This window comes from Sesamum indicum, linkage group LG13 (genome assembly GCF_026168435.1).
Source record: "Sesamum indicum cultivar Baizhima isolate 11 linkage group LG13, ASM2616843v1, whole genome shotgun sequence".
NCBI classification, from domain to species: domain Eukaryota; kingdom Viridiplantae; phylum Streptophyta; class Magnoliopsida; order Lamiales; family Pedaliaceae; genus Sesamum; species Sesamum indicum.
In genome coordinates this window covers 10,400,167-10,425,984 of record NC_142669.1, presented here as the reverse complement: position 1 = coordinate 10,425,984, position 25,818 = coordinate 10,400,167, and the positions used below count along the sequence as shown (strand labels likewise).

The 25,818-nt window shown below is 34.4% G+C and overlaps 4 protein-coding genes across 18 annotated transcripts; 2 read left to right on the top strand and 2 right to left on the bottom strand.

Moving 5' to 3' along the window:
• The first annotated feature begins 283 nt into the window (after window positions 1-283).
• Window positions 284-3,194, top strand: LOC105176913 (uncharacterized). The gene is made up of 4 exons (XM_011099868.3): window positions 284-586; window positions 1,184-1,773; window positions 2,381-2,896; window positions 2,994-3,194. The coding sequence occupies exons 1-4, from the start codon at window positions 340-342 to the stop codon at window positions 3,120-3,122; spliced, it is 1,482 nt and encodes a 493-aa protein (XP_011098170.1). The 5' UTR covers window positions 284-339; the 3' UTR covers window positions 3,123-3,194.
• A 4,880-nt stretch (window positions 3,195-8,074) lies between these two features.
• On the bottom strand, window positions 8,075-12,127 carry LOC105176914 (zinc finger BED domain-containing protein RICESLEEPER 1). 6 transcript variants are annotated; one of them, XM_011099870.3, is made up of 4 exons: window positions 11,953-12,127; window positions 8,627-10,654; window positions 8,480-8,546; window positions 8,075-8,398 (listed from the first exon to the last, which is right to left on the bottom strand). In XM_011099870.3, exons 2-3 carry the CDS (start codon window positions 10,623-10,625, stop codon window positions 8,491-8,493), a joined length of 2,055 nt encoding a protein of 684 aa, XP_011098172.1. In that variant the 5' UTR covers window positions 10,626-10,654; window positions 11,953-12,127; the 3' UTR covers window positions 8,075-8,398; window positions 8,480-8,490. The 6 variants fall into 6 exon arrangements, with proteins under 6 accessions (XP_011098172.1, XP_011098174.1, XP_088732918.1 ...); XM_011099872.3 differs by having other exon boundaries at window positions 8,075-8,546; window positions 11,867-12,127; XM_088876792.1 differs by having other exon boundaries at window positions 8,075-8,546; window positions 11,934-12,127.
• Window positions 12,128-13,969: 1,842 nt separating this feature from the next.
• LOC105176915 (putative NADH kinase) lies at window positions 13,970-17,690 on the top strand. 4 transcript variants are annotated; one of them, XM_011099876.3, is made up of 6 exons: window positions 13,970-14,348; window positions 14,966-15,220; window positions 15,357-15,437; window positions 17,048-17,199; window positions 17,286-17,433; window positions 17,526-17,690. In XM_011099876.3, the coding sequence occupies exons 1-6, from the start codon at window positions 14,256-14,258 to the stop codon at window positions 17,544-17,546; spliced, it is 750 nt and encodes a 249-aa protein (XP_011098178.1). In that variant the 5' UTR covers window positions 13,970-14,255; the 3' UTR covers window positions 17,547-17,690. The 4 variants fall into 4 exon arrangements, with proteins under 4 accessions (XP_011098178.1, XP_011098176.1, XP_011098175.1 ...); XM_011099874.3 differs by having other exon boundaries at window positions 14,998-15,220; window positions 17,286-17,690; XM_011099873.3 differs by having other exon boundaries at window positions 17,286-17,690.
• Window positions 17,691-19,944: 2,254 nt separating this feature from the next.
• LOC105176916 (E3 ubiquitin-protein ligase CCNB1IP1 homolog) lies at window positions 19,945-25,462 on the bottom strand. 7 transcript variants are annotated; one of them, XR_002288250.2, is made up of 10 exons: window positions 25,133-25,462; window positions 23,886-24,085; window positions 23,722-23,794; window positions 23,345-23,390; window positions 23,177-23,207; window positions 22,775-23,030; window positions 22,529-22,692; window positions 22,067-22,343; window positions 21,819-21,990; window positions 19,945-20,934 (listed from the first exon to the last, which is right to left on the bottom strand). XR_002288250.2 is itself a non-coding variant. In XM_088877112.1 (9 exons), the coding sequence occupies exons 2-9, from the start codon at window positions 23,953-23,955 to the stop codon at window positions 21,984-21,986; spliced, it is 924 nt and encodes a 307-aa protein (XP_088733238.1). In that variant the 5' UTR covers window positions 23,956-23,998; window positions 25,133-25,461; the 3' UTR covers window positions 21,612-21,983. The 7 variants fall into 7 exon arrangements, 1 of the variants encoding a protein (XP_088733238.1); XR_002288251.2 differs by having other exon boundaries at window positions 23,886-23,998; window positions 25,133-25,461; XR_016063656.1 differs by having other exon boundaries at window positions 19,945-20,834; window positions 23,886-23,998; window positions 25,133-25,461.
• Between the last annotated feature and the right edge of the window lie 356 nt (window positions 25,463-25,818).

Sequence of the window (25,818 nt, the reverse complement as noted above, 5' to 3'; positions counted from 1 at the left end):
GTATAAAATAATAAAAGCCACTCTTATTATTATCCATATTTTGTCACTAATATTATATTTTGTTGCAGTGTTTTACCACAACTCAAAAAGAGTATTTCAGCTGAAAGACCGGGTTTCTTTGGTCAGACAGTTAAGTGTAACGTACAGTCTTCCACCTTCGACAGAATCCAGATTTGTGTCTAACATGCACATATCTCTTTTCACATTCAGATTACCCAAATCCGATGAACTTTTGACATTATCCACACAACCCTCGAACACTATATATAAGTACACCTTGTACAGTATTAATCTACGACATAATTCTACGTATCTTGAGGTTGTCATTTCTGAGTAAAGATGATGAGGAGGTCAAGAACGTCGTCGATGGCGATGTGGGTTTTTGCAAACATGTTGGTCGGTTTGGTGCTCGTGGGATGCGAGGAGTATACGTCTGCAGTTGGGGATCCAGGGATGAGAAGGGACTCTCTTAGAGTGGCGATCGAGGCGTGGAACCAGTGCAACGAGGTTCATCAAGAAGCCCCCGACATGGGCAGTCCGAGACGGGCTGATTGCTTCGACGTTGTCCACAATTCTAAGTCATACAGTATCTACCTCTTCTCCTTAATTATTCTTCTTGCCATCTATGTGTATTTGTTACTAGCAAACAAACACACACGTGCTATTGAGATCTATCGCACTTTCGCGTTACATTAATGTCTATTTGACAATATTAGATTGCAATGTAAAAGTAAAGATGCATATATACCATACTAAAGTGAGATATAAAAGATTTTTCATGGACTTGATTAATATTTAGAACTTGCCCACTTAGACTATAAAGATTAATTTTTCTTTCTTTTCAAATACACCATATAAATTTTTGATACATTACGTGTATTGTCATATATATATTATAGTTACGTCCTTGAAGTACGGATATCATACTCTCTTCATGTGATTCCCTCACAAATTGTCGTATAAGGGTGGAAGTGTCATTTTACTACCAGACGGACTGACTTTGTTGTTTTATATATGTCATATATATAGTCTGATTGTTGTTTTATGTACGTCTTTAAGTGTTCATAGAGGATATGTATATTGCATTTGTTATATAACTATTAGTTCAAGTCGGATCAAATTTGATGTGATTTAACAAATAATCTTTAAGCATTTTCGATCATTTATGCCAAAACTTTTGCAGCTAAGTTAGTGCACAGGGTGAATGAGAAGATGAACAGGCTAGGAATAGCAAATGCCACAAGGCAGGGCTTGAAGAACATAGACGTCAACGAATACGCAGCATGGAAGGAGAGATACTTAGGCTACAAGTGCCAAGTCGAGGACAAGCCCGGTCCGTGGCAGTTCTGGATGTTCATGCTCAAGAGTGGCAACTTGGACACTTTGGCTGCCATATGCCCCAAGGACGGGAAGAAATCGGAGCCCTTTCCGCCCGAGTCCCGTTTCCCATGCTTCGGGAAAGGTTGCATGAACATGCCAAGAATCTACCATGACTACACCAGTGTGAAGCATTACCATAGGAATAGGACACTGAGGGGGAGTTTCTTTGGGACATGGGATTTGGATGCTGATGTTAGGACAGCAGCAACTTTGAACAATACCTCGTATTATTCAGTGACTTGGGAGAAAAGGGTTCGGAAAGGGAGTTGGGTTTTTCATCACATGTTGAAGACATCTCCCAAGTATCCCTGGCTTATGCTCTACTTTAGATCAGATGCCACAAGAGGGTTCTCTGGAGGATACCATTACGACACAAGAGGGATGGCCAAGATTGTAAGTATATATTCTTTCTGGTAAATTACACTAGCACTTCTTGTAATTATGTCTAATTGCACAAATACCTTTTACATTTTACAAAATTATATAAGTAAATCCCTGAGATTATAATTACATTTTGCACTAACATTAATTCCATCTCGGAAAAAACTTACATCCACGCTAGCTACCTATGATCAATTACGTTAACTGACACAACGTATTTGTAGTTTTACCAAGGGTAATCTCGTTTTTGTAGTTTAACCTAACCTTAGGAGCCAGGTGTCGGTTTAACGTACCCTATTCTTTTTGGTTAAATTTATTCACGTGATTAAGAGGGTGTTTATTAAAAGATTTTATAAGTCCATATATTTCGTAAAATGTTTTTGAAACTAATTGGTGTCATGTATTAAATATTTAGATAAAAACAGATAATAGATCTTATATAATCAGATGTTAGTGAAGTAATTTGAATGAACTCATTAAGGTTAGAAATAAGTCAGAGATTTCTTATCTTTTTATAAAAGTGATTCGTGTGGGATCATAAGTGTATCTTATTTTTGAATTTTATAAGTTCACTTTGTTAACAACCCTCTTAATAGTTGACAAAATCTTGTGCTGTAAGGTTCCAAAGTCACCAAATTTCAAAGTGAAATTCTCACTTGACATAAAGAAAGGAGGCGGGCGGAAAGGCCAGTTGTACCTAATGGACATCGGCAGCTGCTGGAAGAACAACGGTAAGCCTTGCGATGGCGATGTCACGACGGACGTCACACGTTACAGCGAAATGATCATAAATCCAAGCATCGAGGCGTGGTGCAACCCTCAAAATCTCCGGCTATGCCCTCCCTACCACACGTTCTCTAACGGGACTCGTGTTCATCGTACAGACGAGAGACGTTTTCCTTACGATGCCTATCATGTCTACTGCTCGCCAGGCAACGGGGAACATCTGGAGGAGCCATACAACTTGTGTGATGCGTACAGCAACCCGCAGCCTCAGGAGATTCTGCAAATTTTGCCTCACCGGGTGTGGGGAGAGTTCGGGTATCCCACCAAGAAAGGCGAGGGCTGGATTGGAGATGCAAGAAGTTGGGAACTTGATGTCGGGAGGCTGTCTCAGACACTTTACTTCTACCAGGTTTGCAATCAATCATGTGTTTGTTATTACACTTTGTTAAGGTTGTTAGTTTTGTGCATGGATAGTGTGTGAAGTGTGTTGTGTTGGAATTTGGCAGGATCCAGGGACTAAGCCTGTGGAGAGGCATTGGCCCTCTATTAATATAGGGGCTGAGATTTACGCTAGTAGTAATGAAGTAGCAGAGTGGATCGTCAGCGACTTTGACATTCTTGTACCAAAATCGTGATTTTGGTCTTTATTTTATTTTTTCTTCATTTGATTTTGGTGACAATATCTATATATGATGAGAAGTTTTAAACGCTTTGTTGAGTCATTAGTTGTGTTTTTTTTCTAAGTAAGATCGTAAATTTCAAGGATGTTTTGTGTGGAGGGCAGGAATATTGTGTAGGTATTGTTCTTGGGAATTTCAATCTTTTATACCATTTTAGTGTTGCATAACAGTGGTGCACCAGCAATATTTGCACGTCATATATTTTAACACTTATAAATTATAACTTATTTTATTTATTAAAAGAGTAAACTTGTTAATCACACATTTAACATGTGATGAAAGATTCCCATCGAATTTGATTTTATATTTTAAATTTTGTTGTATCTTATATGTTAATTAATATGTACGTGTTGATCTATATAATATTTTTTTAAATAATAAATATGATGCAATTTATATATATATATATATATATATATTATATAGAATTAAATGCAAATTATCCCTTGTGTTATGGGAAATGAACAAATTACCTTCTTGTGAAAGAAAAAAAAAACAAATTATCCCCTGTGAGAAGAAAAATAGAGCAATTACACCTCTCACGCGAGTTTGTATAATTCACGGGTTTTTCTTTAACTTTTAATTATAAAAATTATATTTTTAGTCTTTTTTAATAATCATTGGGTCTAATTTGAATTTAAAGTCCAAAAAAACTAGTAAATCTATGGCTCAGATTTTGATTTATTTCAATCGACGGTTAATATTTAAACAAATATATAAATTTAAACAATATAAATTAATATATATAAAATATATATTATATATAATAGTTATATATATAGAGAGAGAGAGAGAGAACAACGACATGAGGGCAAAAGAGGGGGAGGGCGGAGATGAGGGGGAGGGGCCAATGATGGAGACGGCGGGGAGAAAGAAGGGGGACACGGACGATGAGGAGGGGAGAGGGACACGAAGGGAGAAAGGGAGGAAAGGGGAGGTGATGGCGACGGCGAGGGGGAGGGATGCGGTGACGGGGGAGGGGAGGGGAGGCGACGGAGAGAGGGAAGGCAGCAGCGGTGGCAACGGAAAAGAGAGAAAGAGAGAGTGGGAGGAGGGTAGTGGCGTGGAGGCGGCAATGGGCGAAGGGGATGGGCGATGACTAGTTTTGGAGTGGGGGGTGGCTGGTGGCTAGTTTTGGGGGTGGGTGTGTAGGGGTTGGTTCTTTTTAAAAAAATAAAAATGTATGTATTATTAAAAATATTATATATAAAATAGTATATTTATTTTTAAATAAATACTTATTTATATTATAAATTAGATATATAATATATTATATAAAAATAATTTTTTTGGGTGGAAAAGCCATGCACACTCGCGAGAGCACTCAGCATTCTAAGGAAATAAATTGTTTTAATTTAAAAAACATAAGAAAGTAATTTGATATTTTTTTTTACAAGAGGGTTTTTTGCACATTATCCATATTACAGGGGGATAACATGCATTTTTTCATATTATATATGATGTGAATAAAAATAAGCTGACCCAAAGTGGTTCAAGTGATCCAAAAAGAAGAAAGAAATGAGAGGTCCGTGACATTTTAAGAAGCCCAAGAGGACTTAGCAGACGGTCTTGGCGGGTGATGAAGGGTCCTAGCGGTTAAGAGTCTTCGTTGATGATCCTCAACTTGGAGATAAGCATCCAAAGGCACACCTAACTAAAGATAAAAATAAATTATGGCTTATCCAAACTGCCTTTATCCACTTTTTCCGCAAATGGAGGAAATGTGCAGAGCCCTATCGGAAGAGGGCACCCCCTATAAATACAGGTTTACTCTTTCATACTGGGGGCACTTCCGGAGACCTGTCTCATTCTTTGGACGTCCCCTCACATCCGTCACACTTCTTTTAGTCTCTAAGCGCTCTCTAAACACTCTCTAAGCACTTTACAAGCACATTATCACGTGTTCTTACACTTTTTATCAACTTTATTCACCATATCTCGATTTCAATTACGTTTATTTATTTTTTAGCTTTATTTAATCCCAAATTCAATACTAATTTGGACGTCGGAGTGCTAACGTCTTTTTTACAGATCCTCTTTCAGGATTTATATTTGCTTCGACCCAAACTTTGAACGATTATTCAAATTCATTGGACCCATATATTTTTAAATGCATCAGTATATAATAAATAAAAGATGTATATTATTTTGAATAAAAAAATCTAATCCAACATCAGGGCAACTTCAGGATATAGCTTATATGGGCACATTGTTAGGTGGATTTCATGTTTTCTTGTGAGCAACAGCGTACCAAGATCTTCTGACAAGAAATTATGACAAACAAGAAATGGAATAGTTACCCGTCGGGTTAAATCTTCTTGTACTCAATAATGCTTATTTTTTAAGTTGGAAAAAAAAATACTATTGACATTAAAATTTTATAATTTAACAATTAAAAGTTCAAATAATTTAGTTTAATAATTGGGCTGCAAAATAAAAGTCCACAATAAGTTTGGCCTTTTTCACACTTTCAAGACAAAAAATTCATAAGCCCACACCAAATTTGGATTTTATGGGTCAATCCAAAATAAGTATAAAGGTTTTTTTTTTTTTTTTTTTGAATCAGTTAAATGGGTCAAATACATATTCAGATACAGTCCATCAAAAGATTAACTCATATCCCAATATGTGATGTACAAACCCAACAGACGTGAGGTCCAAGCTGCAAAACCCTACTCATGTTTATAAAAATGGACCTTCACCTCTCAATAATTAATACATACAGACATACACACAAGTCACAAACAAATCCAAAGGGACTCAAGTTCAAAGGCTCTCTGCCACAACGAAGCACTATAACCGCAAACGTTCTCCTTGTTACCAAATTTCAACATAGTTTGCTCCATAAATTCAGAGAAGATTACACATCAATATCCAAGAACAAGTTTCAAGCTCTTAGATCCACATTCAAGATAAGAATAAGAAAATTATCTTCAAATGAGAGATTGTATCCACTTTTCTTTTAAATCAATAAAATTTATTTGTCCATATTTTTCTTGTCTCATAATTATTTTTACAGACATAAAATTTTATATGAATGCTCCCAATCCTATAAGACTAAAAGTTTTATTTCACCTTTCTTCTAGTGTCAATAATGTCCCATTGAAGTTTATCAACGTGTTTTTTAGCAATTGTTGAGGGAAAATTTATGCCAATTATACCCATGTTTGCAAATAAGACGGTTTCAGGTCAATCACAATACAATTGAATTCAAAATGCACCTCACAATTCATATGCATTTGCCAATAAATGAAAAAATAGTCTTGGAGGAAATATTTCATGAAAGTTGAAGCATACAATGATTTTGAAACCATACAAACATTAAGATGTTAAAGTTTATAAACTCTTTTTTCTTAAAAAGAGTGAGAGATTCCTAAATTATAAGATCATAACAAACTTCTTTTAATTAAGAATAAATTACAACCAACCCATGATGGTTTAATATAATTATAAATACCTTTTCTTTGGATTATGAATTATAAATTTATATATTTTTTAAATAATTTTAGAATATTTTTATGCCATACAAATTGTTTATTTTACCCAAAATATCTTTTTTTTACAAAAATTTAGCAAGAGTAAAATAATAATATTCATCTCACTATTTTGGAGTTATATAATAATTTTTTATTTGAGCGGAGCATTTATAATTTTTTAAATAATGAGAAAATAAAAGAAATAATTACATTTACACCCCTCACGTATTACCTTTTTACACAAATCAGGCTTGTCTTTTGAAAAATTACAAAACCCACCCCTAATAGCCTTTAAAACAAAAAAAAATGCGCATGTTAATTAAGTCAACCTTTAAAATATTTTTTTAAGGCTTAGAGTGTTTCTGTAATTATCAAAAGTTCGAAGGGGTGTCCAATGACAATGAGTAATATGACCCCATGTATCTTTTTATTATTTATACTATTTTTTAGTTTAAATTTAAATTACTTTATTAACTTCTTTGTATTGAATCCTATATTAAATTGCACCCTTTAATAATTACAATATTAAATTAGTTAATTAATATATAAATAAAATTAGTTAATAGATTATAAGTTTAAATTAAAAAATTATCACACTTGTATAAATTATTAGAATTAAAAGATTAGTTATTCTTTATTTTTATTTATAACTAAGTTTTATTAAAATAAAAATTAAAAATAATTTCTGTATTTATATAAATCTAATTATAATTAATAAAATAAATAATTTAATAATTTAAAACATCATTTTAATAAATAAATGATTTATTTTATTAATTATAATATGATTTATATAAAATGCAGAAATTATATTTAATTTTAATTTTAGTAAAATTTAGTTATAATAAAATAGAGAATAGATAATCTTTTAATTTTAATAATTTTACTAAGAAATAATTTATATATTAATTAAATAATTTAATATTTTAAGAAAAGGTGCAATTTTTATATAGAGATTTAATAAACAAACAATAATTTACATTTAATTAAGAACTGATATAAATAATAAGAAAAATATATGAGGTCATATTACTCATCTTAAAAAAAATTACTTTGATACCCCTTCTACATTTTAATAATTACAAAAACATCCCTAAAAACATTTCTATCCTTAAAAAATTATTTCAACGAGAACAATTTTTAGTTTTAGAGACTATTAGGGGTGGTTTTTATAATTTTTCAAAAGATAGGAGTATGTTTGTGTAAAAAAACAATATGTGAGAGGGTGTAAACGCAATTATCCCTATTTCTAGTTATGCCAAATACAAGGGAAGGTGGCAGTAGTTTACCCTTAAATTAGTCACATTTGATGGTTATAAACTCTAAAAGCATCAGACAAAGACGTGTGAGCTTCTAAAATATTTTAAATAAATTTAGCCAAAAATGCAATAAGAGTAATCAAGGTAGATTACTTGTGAAGCTCTTCAAAACTGCGACAAAGAAAACCAGTCCACATGAAACAAGAAGATATACAGCGTAATTTGTACATCCCAGGATTAAGAAATCAGTGGTGGAGTTGATACAGATGAATGGTGCAATCAACATTTTTATCTACTTTTCCAATCAAAGATTCACAAGCACCCTAACAAATGCCCGTAAAGTTTTAAAGCAACAATCCTTTGGATTAGCAAAATAGAAACAGGGCGGACAACGCTAGGTGTTCACCTGACAGATCTACACCGGCAAGGAAAAGGATAATATACTTTTGGGAGAACTGGAAGAGTCAGCACGATCTGCTTTTCTCAGTCTATCGAACTTCACATGAATCACAAGTAAGAGGATCAGTGAAATTTCAGAACTCAATCTGCGACTAGAAATTGAGGATATGGATCATACCATAGAGCATGTCAACTTGTTTCCACCGGAAGTGGTAAGGGAGAATTGCTCAGAGTTAGGGTGGTTCCTGGACAACGAGAAATGGTGATTTGAATATGCAAAGTTGAAAGATGGTATTTTTTTACGATAACCATGAAACTGATGTACCTTCTGGTTCCATTCTCAACCAATCTTGCCCACATAGCAAAGCTTCTCTGGTATCTGGACTTAGCGAACTATGATACTGATCGAGCACTCTGCCGCCATTGCTGAATGCTACCTCTGGTCCTAGAGTAGACACGGGAATGCCAAGAACATCACGTGCCATCATAGACAAGATGGGATACCTTGGTGTGTGTACTTTCCACCAATTCAGTATGCTGAAATCATAATTACGTGGAAAGACTGGCTCCTCCAGATACTTATCTAGATCGGATGACATGCTCTGACTTTGCGAGGTTTCAAATAGGAACTTGTCAAAGCCCTTAAGTTTATCTCGAGAGCTATTGCTGGAACTGGGTAAGCAGCTACCAGGTAAACCTGAGTCTTCATCAGGTGAGGAAGAGGCCATGGAGTACTCGTTAAAAAGTTCCCTGAGGCCAGCAGAAACTTCTTTGATACGACAAGGTGCAGCACTACCATAAATCTGCTGGAAGTAGTATTCAACTAACTTCATTTTAAAACGAGGATCCAGAATTGCTGCTATGGCTAAAACCATGCTGCACTTGCTCCAATAGACGTCGAACTTGAGCTTCATCTTCAAGGCCACAGAACTCAGAAACTCATCTGGGCTCTTACACCACTCATTTAATTGAATGTGCATATCACATATCTCAGGGAAAAATATGTTGGCAGTTGGATATTTGTTTCCTATGACTATATTAGTAAACTCAAGAAGAAACTTAATGTAACCTGCAACAGAACTAGCCCATTCCCACTCCATCTCAGATAAAGCCTTTGTGTAGGATGCATCATGCTCTTGCAGAAGACAAAAGGCACCCTTGTACTCTATTGCTGCTTCAAGCATCAGGTACGTTGAATTCCATTGCATCGGACAGTCAAGAACTAGACGCCTACCGCTATTAATACCTACTTGTTGAGCAATCTCATTAAATTTTCCGAGTACTGTTTGTGAGCTCTTAACATGCCTTACACTCTCTCGGATCTTATGGGTCACATCCCGACATGATTCCATGACTTCTTGAACAATGGATTTCAAAAGATGTGTAACACATCGCACATCAAATAGATCGCCATTCTTTAAAAGTGGTCTATTTTGAGATAGCCAATCCTTTATCCTGAACACCATAACTTCATAGGCAGAACAATCATCAAATGTCATGGAAAACAACTTGCGGTCAATAGCCCAGTCTGTCAAACTCTTAATAATAACCTCTGAAAGTATGTCATCAGTGTGAGATGGGTCCAATGATATGAAATTAAGCATCTTCTTCTGTAGCCTCCAGTCCTCATCAATATAATTAGCTGTCAGGCAAATATACTCAGAACTCTCAGGTGAACCCCACATGTCAACAGCAAGGTTAATTCTACCATGCAAATGATGAACGGCCTCGTATACCTTCTGTTTCTCCTTGCTGTAGATGGCCATGCAGTCTAGTTCAACGGCACCATTATTATTAACCTCAAACATCGGCTGCAGATTCTTGACAAATATTTTGAATCCTACATGGTCCACCATGGCCAGAGGATAACCATGTAACATGATCATTCGAGCGAGATCCAACCGACTACGCTCTTGATCAAATTTAACACTTCCGAGATTGATAGTCTGATTTGGTTCTTCTTTTTTTGGCTCCTGATCGAACTTAAGAGGTAGAGGACTGAGGATTTCATCTTTTACTTTCCCTTCTTCATAGGTGGTTGTAAGACCAAGATTACTTTGACGAAGAGGACTCTGACTAGTTTCCTTTCTCTTCCTCTTGGCAGAAAGTATTTGAGAAACATCATAATTCGATCTCTTCAGACATCGTAACAGATGATTTCTTAAATGAGTTGTACCACTATTACTGGATCCACTCAGTTTCTTCTTGCAGTGGACACAAACGGCATATTGTGCATCTGCCTTTCTAACTCTTTCAAAGTGATTCCATACAACAGAAGTTAGCCTCTTTGTTTTCTTGGCAGGGATCTCATTTAATATTTCCATGACATGGATGAGGTACTAAGAATATGTATCTGCAATAATTATGCGAAGAACTGCAGTCATTACAGAGTTTAAAACAAAATGACAGCAAGGATATTTATTTATTTTTTTATTTTGTTTTGATAACTGAAACTACAGCAACCATGTGAGCAATTTGGCTAAAGCAGATTATTTAAGGTTCTCTCACAGAGCATCAAGACATTGACAAGAAATATGCAGTAGAAGAAAAGTACTTTCTTTTAGGTAACGCAATTTACACATGAAGACACACTGCTTTGCAATCATGCATTAAATTGTCAAACATGATATTGCATAATCAAAACCCCATTGTGAAACATCAAACATCCATATTTTCTTTCAAAATTTAAAAACATGGTCTCCTAATGTATTTAACAGTAGAACTCTTTCATGTTTCATTCGTTTTGAACATAAAGTCTCATTTTGAACATCACTTGACAAGATCAAAGCAACCAACTCACCTACCAACGCATTTTGTTGAGTACACCAGATAATGTTAAACATCATAAAACCAAACTTCACTGCGTACCAAACTTTGTCTGAAGGGTTATACTTCCCTCGCAACCCCAAGCTCTACTAATCTCACAGCATGCCTGAAAAGTCAACCCAACCTACATATAACATACCCCAATCTAGACAAACCCTACATGAAACCCAGCCAAGCATCCCAAATTACAGATGCAAGTGAAGTCCAGCCACTTTTGGCAAAGAGAAGAAAAGCCAGTATCAATTCTCTATAAGCAAGTTTGTGGGCAAGCAAACTGAAGGATATTTTTGGGGTGTTATTCTTTATAGCCATTTTGAAGAGTACAAAGCAGTTGACCTGAAACATATAATGGTTGCACTACGGAAAATGAACTCTCACAATCCTGTTTGGGAGCTGAAGCTTGAACAGATCAAAGTTCACTCCAGAATTCAGCTTGAACATATCAAAATTCAATCCAGTAATTCCACACAAAAACACACACACACACACACGATTCTCAGCACAGACACATAATTCCCACTAACCTTCCATTGGACCTTCTTCTACAAGAAACTCAACAAAATCTCGGTAGGAATTTTCATTCAACCAAGTTGACATGACGGAGCATCCAAAAACAGAAGTCCAAATAAACACACGTGATAGCGCAGATAATTCAACTCAAAACACCGAAAATCATCATCACACTCAAACAGCCATAGCCAAAAAAAAAATCAAAAGTGTGAATTTCACAGCAGATCACCGAACACAACAAATTCAAGCTCCGGAGCCCCGCGACATAATCGGAATCGGGTCGGATCTGGCAATACCATGTAAGAAAAACCGAACCTGCGAGCGTGAATTCTGTATTCTGGTTGAAGCTGCAGAGAGAGTCCGATCGGAGGATCCGAAGAGCGTAAAAGGGTTAGGGTTTGGATTTCAGATCTTCAAGCAGGTTTGGATATGACACGAACCCGATTGTAAGCACACCCGGAATACTGGATCCGCTTTACTATGGTTCGGCTTAATAGTAACTGATAACTAACACCATTTCCGGGTCGGGCTTGGTTTAGGGTTTGGTTGGGCTACTCTATGTGGTATATAGGCCGGGTTTTTTGAATTTGGGTTAAATGAAATGAGGATTAATAGAATTTACATATTAACCATTATCAATAATGATTAAAGTTGAAGTCCTATAAATAAGTTTGGATTCATGTAGATCGAAATTCACCAGACGTGCATGTGAGTTTATTATAATTCATTTCATTGTTTTTAACGAATTTACACATTTTGTCGCACAACACTTTTAGTCATCTGATTTACGAGATTTTTAAAATGATTTTAAAATTAGAAAAACTCGACACATTTAGTCCTATATTTTACAATATTTTAAACTTAAGCTGTTTAATTTATTTAATTCTTTGGTTTCCTAAAATCTTATTTAGTAATTATTTAATAATTATGAGATAATTATAACTCTTTATTTTACGGAATTTGTATAGAACCATCATTTAATTATAATTTTTTAACTAACAAATAAATAAAAGATTATTGAATTTCCATTGCTTACTCTAAGAATTTTGGCCAATTTATTGGGGTGAAAATTGCATTCAAGCCTATGGTAATTATCATTATCACGAAATATTCTTTTCATCAAGAAAAAAAAATATATTTTGTTATATGAAAAGACGGTACAAAATATTTTGAATTTCGTTTGTAATTTTACATAACATACAATTCAGCGTATTTTAACTTATTTTTATTTATCTTATATTTAATACAAAATTCTAAATCAAACATATATATATATATAAACAATTTTACAACACATAAACAAAGAAAAACAACTTAAAAATGGATCCACACTTTGTATGGATGTCTTTTTAATCAATCTTGATTAATTATGAGTAATTAATGGAAAATAATTAATTTAAAGTTGAGTAAAGAATTAAGATGAATGTTTAATGATAAAATTCTGAATAGATAAATTAAAAAAATACATTTCAAATTTTAAAGGACAAAGACATTATTGTAAAATTTCATATGCCCCTTGTTATCGCATACGGCGACAACTAATATATATAAAGGGTAAATTACACAGTTTTTAAGATTTGATCTAATTACATAAACACTTATTGTACTTTCTAAAATTATGCGTATACCATTTGATATTGTAGTTATAATTACAAGTACACATCTTGTTCGATGCTGAAATTTTTATACAACACAATACAAGTTTCAATTTGCAATCGATACGAATGTGTGCCCACATCGAATATAATAAATGAAAACTGCATTACATAAAAAGGTTATTATATTTGTATGTTTGTACAATAAATAAATAATTCTTTTTTTTTTATGTAATAATTGGACAATTTACGATTTGAGATAATTTTGAACATTTTAAGAAAGAAAGAAATTTAAATCTCTAATAAGAAACTAATATTCTCCCATACTTTTTTGAAAAAAATTGGTTATGGTCAGATTGTGAACGAACTTAGAATAAATATAAAAAAAATATAATTGTTAGACACAAAATTGCATGATTCAAAGAATTATTTATATCATAATGTTTGATCTTCATATAATATTAGGACAGACTTCAAACGCAAACATATAAAAATGTCATCTTCTAGTTTTTGGATGATGGAATTAGGTTTGGTTGAATTAAATTAATTATAGAATAAGTGTGATATATTTGTTATGTAATTGATCATTTTTTTAAAATTATATACTAACCATACAATAAATATATTATACTTATCGTATAATTAATTCAAATTTGATCGAATCGAATTAAGTTAGAATTTTCCATGGAAAACTTGCAATTACATTTTGTAAGATCAATTTTCTACCCAAACGAAGCACCTTTTGCTGAACCCATACCCGATTACAACTTTTCAGGTCCAATTAAGCCCACAAACAGATTCGGGCGGGCACCCCCACCGGACCGGACAATCCGCCAATTCACCGAAACCCGCTCCCCTTCACCCCGCCAATCGGGGATTCCTGCTCAACAGTTGCGATTTCCTTTTGATTTCACCTTATGGAAATGCTGAATCTCGTCGCCGACGCCGCCATGCCCAGGCAGCTCGAGGTCTGACGATTACCCACAGAGACGTGAAACTTTTCTGAGAGAAGTAGAGGAAGAAATGGTGCGGAAGCGATTGCTGTTGCTCTTGAAGCCGTTTGATGCGTACCCTGCTCATGAACTCGCCGCACTTTCCTCCTCCAACAACCGTAAGGTACCCCAAATCCGACCGAAAGTTTCTGAAAATGGAGAAACAAACCAAACCTACTTATATTTGTTAGTATTTTACGATAATTCTTATGATACAATAGCCGTTTTACTAGAAAAAGTCAGTTTGCTAGACTCGATGAATGAGATTGTTGGTTGATTGAAAGCTGGCATTTCGTTTGTGATGCCAAGGATTGAGTCGTCATCATCGTCATGTTCTTTTGTTCTGTTTATGTTTCTACTGCCTACCAGATCATTATGACACTTTGGCCCGGCTAGAGCTACTGTTGAAAACTAGTTGATAAGAGAGGTTAGAGAAAAAGGGCATGTTGAATTATGAGAAAGGGTGAAAATTATTTATGCTTCTGCTGTTTATGGCCGACTTTAGTGTTTGATTTTGTTCCCGGTAGGTTATTGGTTTTCTGTCTTATTGATCATATCCGGTAGACATGTATTCGGATTACAGGGTGAAGCTGGCTTTATGGAGGTTGAATCCGACAAGAATATGTTCTTTAATTGATGGGAATGACTTTTGGAGTTCAAAACTTAATGCATCTTGTATGGCTTGGTTCCGATTATTCAATATGACATGCTTCATGTAAAATAAGTTTTCTTCTCCTGAAGGCGTTGCAGGTATTAAGATTTTTGTATGACAGGATGCTGGTTCACAGAAATGCTATTAACTTCTGCCGAAATATTTTGATGAAAAAAGCTGTTAATTCGAGAGTTGTGTTTCGTAGTGATCTATCTCAGCCAATCCATGATGTAGATCTGGTCATTACAATTGGAGGTGATGGCACCCTATTACAAGCAAGTCACCTCATGGATGATTCGATTCCAGTTCTTGGAGTGAATTCTGATCCCACTCGACCAGATGAGGTTTTATTTAATCGTTGCTTACTTTAGATTGGTTTTTATATCATCCAAGTTATGTTAATGTCTTCTATTAGTCATTTTAATATATTTGTTTTATCTTTAGTTGTCTGTGTCACAAAGTAATAGTTATTCCACTTAGGTGGAGGAATTCAGTGAAGAATTCGAAGCTACAAGGAGCACTGGCTATCTTTGTGCTGCCACTGCCAACAACTTTGAACAGGTAAGACTGCAGCTTAAGTCGTATTTCTGTTTGTTGGTATGACATTGAAATTGTCTGGCTGCTTGATTTGAGAATACACACTTAACTGAGTTCTAGTTAGATGTAGATTAGCTCCTTGTATAAGCTTGTCTCTTGTGTCCATCCTGCAGAAATACTAATTTGTTGAAATTAGATGCTAAATATGTTATATATAAACTGGTAGTCCAGTTTCACTGCGGTTATTCAAGATATTTTGAGATCCAGAAGTGTGGCTTTGACCAAAAGATAAATTTGGATTCCTAACATATTCCGAAAATAGTTGTCGATCGGACCATTTCAAAGATGGAAATTTGACGGTATTTGGTCCAGAGGACCTTCCAGTCCTCATTATTCAGACATTTTTGAGTTTAGGATCACAGGAATATTTGTGTTCCTTTCCACCAATTTCAAAGAATGAAACAAGACATATCATCCCCTATCTAGGAGTCTACTTATAATAGTTGACGGACTAGGATACGAGTGGATTACACACTCTCTCTAATATTCCTACTTTTGTTGGTACTTCATTCATTTAGGAGGTGATATAAGAATTTCTTGTTTCCATAATAAAAGCTCGTTCGTCAAATTTCTAGAAACAAAATATTATTTATTAACTTGCTGTTAAACTAAAAATGAATCGGTGAGGAAGTTTCCTATTCTGCCATTTCATTCACAAAATGTGATTGTCTCATTGGGGGTTTTGGTTCTTTACTGATTTAAAGCATTTCCTAAAGCTTTGGTTCCTATATTTAATGAAATTATGTTTAAAAAATAGTCTTTCTCAAACTTCAAATGAGGCCAACATAAAACCTCTTCAATTTTTCAGGTCCTGTTGAATGCACAATGCATTTGCTCTTATCTAATACAGTCAAACAATAGTTAGGTCTGGTAACATTTTAACATGCTCTCTGTGGGCTCATGTTAACACAGTTCTTATGAGCTAGCATGACAGTCAATTTTGCAGTAAGTTCCTTGTGCACATTGAACTGCAGAAGGCGCCACTCTGTCATTCAGTGCCATATGCTGAAGAATGGGTTAAGTCGAAATTACCCCTGTGAAAATCGAGATAGGCACAAACCCCCCCTGAATTATAAATGATATCTAAATGGCACCTTAACATTTTTAAAAGAAGCATATATCACCCTCCGCCATGCTGTGTTTTTCACTTGCACAAATTGTGATTGATTTTCATGTTTTGGCCTAGGTATAAGAGTTTAAATATTCACCTAGCACTTAGTTTTATTTTCTCACAAACCTTAACCCATCTCATTCTGGCGTGGAGAAACAAAATTAAATGCTAGCTGAATATATAGACTTTTATAGTTAGTAATGAGAGTAAAATAGATAATTATGGGCCAAAAAGAGGGAAACTAGTTGCAGATTGTGTAACTGAAGAACATAACAAGGCGGAGGGAGATTAAGGTGCCTTTTTGATCTTTTCTTTAAGTTTAGGGTTTTTTTACCTGTTTCGATTTTCACGGTTGAGCAGCTTGGATTTAATATGCTAAAGAATGTTTCCTTCTTGGATGTTTTTCCCCTCTTCTGAGGAAGTATTCCAGATCATTGATCATTCTATTGAGTTTCTTTTGTAGATGCTAGATGACATCCTTGACAATCGCTCTGAACCTTCTGAATTAGCAAGAATTGCTGTTAATCTAAACTCAAAGCCAATATCAACTTCTGCTCTAAATGATGTTCTACTGGCGCATCCATGTCCTTCAAGAGCTTCTCGATTCTCATTCAGGTAGAAAGCTTGCTGTAGTTATCAAAATGAAACATTTTGTGGGACTTTCTGATTACATGCTTTCTATCAATTCCTGCAATTTACAGGATCATGAAAAACGGTGAGCTTTCTTCTTCTTTGCTACACTCAAGATCAAGTGGGCTGAGAGTCTCGACAGCTGCTGGATCCACGGCCGCGATGCTCTCAGCTGGTGGATTGGAAATGCCCATTTTATCCAAGGAACTCCAATATATGGTAAGAGAGCCCATTTCACCGGGTCTTACCTCACACTTAATGCACGGGTTTATGAAGTCCGATGAAATGATGGACGTTACATGGTATTGCAGAGAGGGGTTCCTATATATTGATGGTTCCCATGTGGTTCATTCTATTCAACATGGAGATACCATCAACCTCTCTTCCAGGGCTCCAAAGTTAAAACTGTATTTGCCACCCCATCTGTTATCCCACAATGTATGAAAGAAATGAAAAAACAGATGTTTTTTGCTAAATTCGGTGTTGGATGAAAACTGTGATTGCCCAATTTAAACTGTACATTTTGCAAGTAGAGTGAGTTATCCTTAGCACAAGGTATGCACCAATAGCTGCAAAATCCTTTGAACTTAGGAAAATTTCTTACCTAAATTAATAATATACTTGCCATATGATTAGTTATTTTTTTTTAACTATACATCAACTCATAGTATAAATATATTACACTTGTTGTATAATTAAAAATCAATTTGAGTGTAAACTCAATTTTGGTTAGAATTTTGCATTGGACTTAGTTCCTTCACTTGTACAAATTTAGGAACTATGGTGTGCAATGTAGGTGTAGAAATATGTATTTAGACTTAAATACAGGACAAATTGTATAAAATTCCTCTATGTTTTAAAAAGTCTGCAAAAAAAATCCTTCTATTATGAGAATAGACTAAAAGCTCCCATGTGTTTTGTAAAACTCAGCTCAATTGCCCCCTTTTCGTTAAATCCAACTAACTTTATTAATTTTTTAAAACCGTTATACCCTTACTTAATATATATTACTTTTTATTTTAATGACTGTTGGATCTTTTTTTTATCAAATATTGATCGTTAGATCTAATAAATTAATTTCAACCATTAGATTTTAAAAAAATAAAAGGTTTAGATTCAATATTTAACTTATTATATATAAATAATAAATTTTAAAAATATATTATTATTATATATTAAAAAAAAAATACCCCACCCGCTGCCCCCCACCCCCCCAAGCCACCACCATCTCGTCGCCAGGCGGCGCCGTTTTATTAAAATTCTCATATCTCCGTAAATTCTTTATCAAATTGAGTGAGACCGGTCTCGTTAGAATCATCTTGAAGAGACGAGTCTGAGACCAAGATTCGACCGGACGGAATCGATCGATGGAAAATATGTTCAACGGTTGTGGTTTGAGTTCACTCTCTATGATTGACGAAAACTCAAATTGAAGGTATGAAAATGTTCGTTTTGAAGAGAGGATTCGAATGATACCATTGGCCGTCGGAAATTCATCCGGACGGCGCCGGAAACTTGGAAACTTAGAAATAAGTTTCCGACGAAAGAGTCGCAGTTTTCGCAGTTTTTCTTTCTTTTTTTTAATTTTTAAATTAATTTCAATTATATTAATTAAAATATATTTTAGCTAATTAATAATATTTTAAATAATTATAATAATTAAATATTTTGACTAATTAATAATAATGATAATAATAAATATTGTAATTAAATATATATTTTAATTAATTATAAATAATTTTAGATTTAATAATTAACAATTATAAAACTATTTGAATTTAAATATAATATAATTTAATATTTAATATTAAATAAATAAAATATAATTTAATATTTCAATTTAAATTTAATATGATAGAGTTTAATACTTGTATTTTAGGGTGAGAAATAGTAAAAATAAGACACAAAACAAGCCAAAAAGTCCTTTGTATGTTATATAGACCCACAGAGGGGTATTTTAATCCAACGTGTCATTAAATATGAACTTAAACCGCAGAAAATGACTACCAAACGCAGTAGACGCGCGTCTCCTCCACTTCCCGTTAATTGCTAACAGAATGAGAGTTTTTTGTTGACTAAAACAAAACAGGAGGGGTTTTTTAACCTAATCTGAAAACAGGAGAGTATTTCTTGTATACTTTTTAAAACACAGGGGGGTTTTATGCATTTTGTCCCTTAAATATATCACTTATTAGCTTAAAGAATATTATGCTCATAATTTTATTATATATGTTCAACCCCTTCATGTGATATAAAAAATGAACAAAAAATTTTTTATAAAAAGAAAATCACAAATTATCCTATTTTTAAAAAAAATTAGATAAATCTCTATTAATGGTTTAAATAAGGGATAATTTGCTTTATTTTCTAATATATAAGGGATGACTTGTTATTTTGGGAAATTTTTGCTCCTTTTTTCTATCATAATGGGGACATTTTCATTTTTCCCAATACGTGTATATGATTGAATTTTTATTATATACAATATCAAAAAATCGACAATAGTTTTTTTTTTAAAAAATTTGTTGGATTTAATTTTATCACTTATGATGCGTTCAAAAAACGCACAGGTTCAATTAATTTGAATTATATTCAAAGTTTGGGCTAAAGCGAGTGCCAATTTTAAAGGGGAGACCTGCAAAAAAAGGTTTTAATACTACGACACTCAAGCTAGTATTGAATGTAGGAGAAAAATAATCGTAAGAAATAAAATATAATGAAGAATCGTGATAGAGTAAGCAATTTTATTAAAGAAATCGTGCTAAGAGCGCAATCCAATTGCTAAAACAAGAATAGAGAGTAGTTTTTCATATTCTAGAGGGTGTCCCTTTTGGTGGACAGAATGTGTCCCTCTTGTGGGGTGCTGAAATGAGAAATTAAAATAAAAATAACAATTTTGTGAGTAAAATATGGCAAAAGCACGAGTTGAGAGTTGAAGGAAAATAGCAAGATAGTTTCCAGCTCCTTGAAGCGTTATCTGCTAGGGGGCTGTAGGCATCCGTGTTGAGGGGTGCTACCTGTATTTATAGAGAAGGAGTCCCTCTTCGCAGGAACTTTGGGGTGACTTGCATTTCTGAGAAAGAAGGCGAAAATCCGGGGTAAGGCACGATCTTATCTCCTCCTTGACTTGAGCAGCACGCCTTCGCTTAAAGGAGAACTCCTACTTCTGCAAAGAGTCAAGGAGTCCAATTTTTCGAGGACTCCTCCCTTCCCCTAGGGCTGAGCTTCGAAGGCAGGCCTTCTCAGATTGATCTTAGTGTATTGAGTTTCTTTCTTGAGTTGGGCCTGATAATTTTTCATTGGGCCATCCTCATCATGAATTGATTGGCATGACTTGGGCTTTAGATTTCTTCATGGGTCAAATGGGCCTTCAACCTCCTTCCTTTGTCAATTTATTTTCTGGGGGTCACCCGCCAAGGACACGGGTTACATATTATCAAGGAAGTTATAACCATTCAGCCACAATAAATTGCTTCTTCATCCGATGATGCTCCCACAACATTCCACAGACAAAAAAGAAGTTCTAGCCATTCGTCTATTGATTCAGTTGAACGTCATGATGTTTGGGTGGATATAGCTGGTTCATCGTCTAGTGTATCGTGATAATGTGGAGTCTAATTCTACAACAACATCAAGTCGGTTCGGTGGTGATGATAATGAGGCGCAAAATGAGCCAATGCAAAATGTGGGCGAAGAAATAAGAAGACCTCGGCGTCAACGCTACAGATACAATTGTGGAACGAATGAACATCTTTTACATTTGAAATTGTATATTTTATTATATTTTTTACAATTGTACAAAAAAATATACACTATTACATTTGTATATTTAATTGTAATTTTTTAAATTAATACAATTTTAATATTATGATTTTTTAAACTTTAATATGTTGTTAAAAATTAACTTTATATAATTAATTTATAAAAAAATTAATTAAATGAAATTGAAAAAATAAAAAATAAAAAATAACCAAGTCGTGGTTAGACGACAGTCGTGGTTTCAAACCACGACTTGCCCAAATTTAAAAAAAAAAAATTAATTCGAGTCGTGTTTCTAACTGCGACTCGTAATAATTCTATTATACTATTTAAATAAATTATATTAATATATTTTATTTATTTATTATTAATAAAAAAATAATTAACCCTTAGGTATAATCTGTTATCAATGTGCATGAATTTGGGTATTATCCATTTATTGACGGGGATAAATTATTACCAACTACTTCCAATATTGCACCAATCAAAGTTACATAAAAATGTTCAAAAGAATTTTTTGTATATGAAAACCATGAAAGTATTTTTTAATTAAAAAAAATTTACCCATTAGTGTTGGTTATTGGAAGAGCCCGAAACTAGGATGTCTAAAATTCTTTTTAACTTTCTGCACCATCTACTCTTGACAAAGAGGTCCATCAACTTCCAAACGTCTCAGTTGTAAGTTATAAGCACTCTATATATTTTATATTGTCTGGCATTTTTCTTAAGAACTAAAAAGTTTGGCTTTCTTTACAATATCAGATTGTGCTTCGTAGGTTAGAAAGCTACCACTAACACATAGAACACACAAAGGAAAATGCTAGACTTCCAATGAGTGGACTCACCTCGGCTATATATATACTCGTGATCGAAGCTTAATCTGCTGGAGAAATGGGATTCAACAAATGGACGATAGCCTCATTCTAGAGTGGCAACGGCGTGCACTAGATAATTGGAATATGCATCCAAGGGCAATTACAACTGGCTTAGGGATGGGAGATGTCTCCTGTCTACAACCTGGAAAATCAGGATTTTGTGATAATCAAGAGATGATGAGTAAGTAGTTGAAACATTGTAACAGTTAGTGCCTTACTTGAACAATTGAGGTCGATTCCTAGAGAGCTGAGGCCGTCTGATTGGTGAAAGGATAAGGTTTCTAAGAGTCAATGAAGGATTGCCGGCTCCAGCTCCATTTCCCATACCAAAGGAAGAATGAGTAGCAGGCAGTCTGTTTACAGTGTCAGTTGGAACTACGGACTGCTTTGCAGGTGAGCCACCAGAGACGTTGAATGCAGAGTTAGGACTGTTCTGTCTTGCTGGCCACATGTCCTCTCTTGGCCCTGGAGTGTTAGGAGTGAGAACCGACCAATCTGCGACAAGTAAGTTAACTAATATTTCTAGGAAGAACATGGGAAGTTACATTTTCTGATGTTTTACAGAGAAGAGGAGCCGAAATCAAATGTGTAAATATAAACTAAATCCCAGACATTTATCTATGTGGTGCAATAAATGACAGCCTCAAAATAAGTGGAAAATATTGTATAAAATAGGTTACCTTTCCGAATAGAATCCCTGTTATCCATCCTGGGAGCTGGATTTGAGAAAAGATCAGGTTCTTGTCTGGAAAAGAAGTGGTTTGCAGGCTGACTTGCTGATCGCTTCAATGATTCAATTTCACTTCTTGCTAGATCATACATTTCATCAAGTTTTCTCTTCTGCCTAGAAGTGATAACATTATCAAGTTTTCAGTCACCTAGCAGGAGACAACCAGGACATTGAGAGAAATCTAGTTGAGAGTAACCTGCACTTCTCTGCAAATTTTTCTTGAAGCTCTTGCTTGTCTTTAGACAAGCTCTCTATCTCTTGCTCCATCATCTGGCACCTCTTTGTCATTTTCTGGTAGGCAGTATAAATCTGCTCCAATTTTTCTGTAAATTTCTCTTGCATTGCCTCACACTTCTGCCGGCACTGAGCTACTATTTTGTTCATCTTAAATTGCATCTGCAAATCCTTTTGTCCAATATAGAATGTGATACTTCTATATGCGCTCTTCATCACTGGGAACACTCAGGAAAAACAAATGGGAGATATGTGTAGTTTGAACAATTAAGATCCAGCCTCTTACCAAATGTTCACATGCTAAACCAAATAACCAGATTTGTAATCACAAAGCAGTTTACAGAAATTGCATCATTGAGGATACAGGTCTGAGGAGATACTCCAGCCATGGCCATCTGCAGGAGACAGTATAATCTCTAAAATAGTGGTGAAGCATATTTTATATGATATTATAGCATGCAAAAGGCTGACAGGACAAGTTTAAAGGAGTTCTGAAGAGTAGAAAGGAGTTCTTCAAGGAAAGTATTCTTACATTTACCCACTCATCATTTGGATTGATATCGACAGGTTTCATAAGACTGACAACCAAAACGACATCATGTCAAAACCAAATGCAATCATATGTATATATATATGTGTGTGTATATATATATATGCCACAGACAACTAGAAGTTATACAAAGGATATCTAGCCTCATGCAAACAATGGAATGTAAAAATTGACTTCAATAATGATCTCGGAATAGCGAAAAGACCTCTTGATTTGTGGCAGAAAAACTATAAAATATGATATTTTCATAACAAAATTGGAACTCAGTCCTTCCTTAATGACCTCAGTAAAATTCACAGTTCTCCTACAACTTATAACCGGAATATATAACATATGTTCTTGAATAGTCATTCATCTACCTTTTGGACAGGACTTGATCGCAGATCGGACAAGCACCAACATTACTAAGAATCTTGTTGGCATCTTCAGGGCCTTTTGAGTTAGTCAAGGAACTAATACAAACAGCAAGAATCTGACAGGAACTACACTGAAAAACTGGATTTACTTAAAACATTTTGGATACACAAGAGGTGACCACAGGTGGTGGTAACAGCTCGTCCTTCCAATTCTCGCCAGCAAGCATTGCATCTCATTTCAGCTGGTCAATGTTACAATCACTTTCTTTATGTTGAAAACCTGGATATTCCGACAATTTCACTATTTTATATCACAGGGCTTGATTTCCTTCTAAGATATTCCACAGTGGAAGAGCATCGTAATAACCTAGAAATTAAGAATCCATAAAACTAATGCATCTAGATGCTAGGTGAGGCATGCAGCAATTCTAACAGAACATATAACAAAGCGATACTAACATGTAATTCCAGTTCTAACAGAAGATAATGTCATTACCAAAGCAATATTAATATGTAATTCTAAGATCCATCAGAAATGACCAACTGCATTTTGCTAATTGAATTTCAGACATTACTTTCTCATCATAATAACTTGTACACAGTTGATACATAAAACTCTAGGGTACAAATCTCGGATATGAACAATTTACTAAAATATGAGTACACTATCCATTTGATACTCTAACTACTCCTGTGGCTACCAAAGACTTTCAACACAATTGATCGCTTCGGAATGTATAGCCTCCGTTTCCAATATATAATCCCCATATGGGTTATCACTTTATATGCATATTAAAATTAAATCAACATAATCCCTTCCATACACTGATGTTATAAGAGGGAAGTCTGCTCAAAGGAATACTTCTATCATCAAATGGTGCACTGATGATAGAGCACTCAGAAAAGAGACTCCAAGTACTACCAATAAATTTAGATTTGCAGGACTATTATACTTTGTAGAAACCTAATAATTAATTTACATGAACAGTGAAGTCCACCCAAATACGCAGAGAAAATGTTTATGTCATATTGCACTACTAAATCTGAAGACAGCTTCCGTCAAAATTTACTCAATTACCGTGATTTAACTACACAAAAATCTTGAAATCCAAGACACCAACAGCAGATAGAAACATAAAACTTCATTACAATTCTCTTTGACAGTTGAAAAGTGCGGAAATAAACAAAATAACACATGTCCTTCAGTTGATTCTTTTCCATTTCAATAGAATATCAAAAGGTAAATAAGCAGAATAATTCTTTTTTACCTGAAATTAAAAACAAGCAAATACATGCAATTTTTCAGAAAATGTAGCACATAGACAACACTCGCCGGTCGATAAAAATTCCACATACTTCAGAAAATCAAAATATTAAAGCCACAAAATTCACATGAAACAAGAGCCATCCATACCTTAAAGTCAAAGTTCTCGGCGCAAAAGAATATTAAAAACAAAAACAATTCAAATTCCGATCCAGGCAATTGAAATTCCACAGATGTCAAACCGCGTACACCTCCGGAAATAGCCAGAGAAGCCGGGAGATGCGACTAATCGCTGGGTTCCACACAATCAATAGCGTTCGGGTAGTCGACTTTTCACTCTTCGACAGGTAGCGATCGAGAGATTTGGTGCTGATTACTGATTAGGGTACATGCAAAAACCCAAAACAGAAGTCGTAGCAGAAATCCTGACTCTGAGAGATCAGTTTTATGATGAAAATGGGGGGATAGAAGCGTGTGTTTGTTTTAAAGTTGAACTTTACCGTTGGAAAAGAGAATTATTGCCTAAGATCGGTCTTAGCGTTGGTCTATATGGAGCAGGTGGACCAGCCAATGAAAAGCAGCCAATTAGCACTCTTCTTCTTTTTAGCTTAATTCTTAACAACTGAAATGGCATTTTTAACCTTAAAATCAAAAGTTGAAGGAATAAAAATACGCAAGGGTAGTTAGAATGCTCCCTCTGTAATTAGAGGTAAACTCTTTATAATTTTAATTAAAATTTATCAAATTTATTGGTATAAAAAAATTAAATAAAAATTCACAATTTTAATTCAATTAATTTATTACTAATTTATTACATGTCAAATAATTTTTTTAAC

Excerpts from the sequence above, each read along its gene's own strand:
- LOC105176916 (XM_088877112.1), bottom strand. The coding sequence starts at position 23,955 with ATGAGATGCAATGCTTGCTGGCGAGAATTGGAAGGACGAGCTGTTACC. Across the intron at positions 23,391-23,721 it reads GATCAAGTCCTGTCCAAAAG|TCTTATGAAACCTGTCGATA; the intron begins GTAGATGAATGA and ends TTTGGTTGTCAG. Across the intron at positions 23,208-23,344 it reads CAAATGATGAGTGGGTAAAT|ATGGCCATGGCTGGAGTATC; the intron begins GTAAGAATACTT and ends TGTCTCCTGCAG.
- LOC105176913 (XM_011099868.3), top strand. The coding sequence starts at position 340 with ATGATGAGGAGGTCAAGAACGTCGTCGATGGCGATGTGGGTTTTTGCA. Across the intron at positions 587-1,183 it reads CCACAATTCTAAGTCATACA|CTAAGTTAGTGCACAGGGTG; the intron begins GTATCTACCTCT and ends AAACTTTTGCAG. Across the intron at positions 1,774-2,380 it reads CAAGAGGGATGGCCAAGATT|GTTCCAAAGTCACCAAATTT; the intron begins GTAAGTATATAT and ends TTGTGCTGTAAG.
- LOC105176915 (XM_011099873.3), top strand. The coding sequence starts at position 14,256 with ATGGTGCGGAAGCGATTGCTGTTGCTCTTGAAGCCGTTTGATGCGTAC. Across the intron at positions 14,349-14,965 it reads CCTCCTCCAACAACCGTAAG|GCGTTGCAGGTATTAAGATT; the intron begins GTACCCCAAATC and ends CTTCTCCTGAAG. Across the intron at positions 15,221-15,356 it reads ATCCCACTCGACCAGATGAG|GTGGAGGAATTCAGTGAAGA; the intron begins GTTTTATTTAAT and ends TATTCCACTTAG.
- LOC105176914 (XM_011099872.3), bottom strand. The coding sequence starts at position 10,625 with ATGGAAATATTAAATGAGATCCCTGCCAAGAAAACAAAGAGGCTAACT. Across the intron at positions 8,547-8,626 it reads GTTGAGAATGGAACCAGAAG|GAACCACCCTAACTCTGAGC; the intron begins GTACATCAGTTT and ends CTCGTTGTCCAG.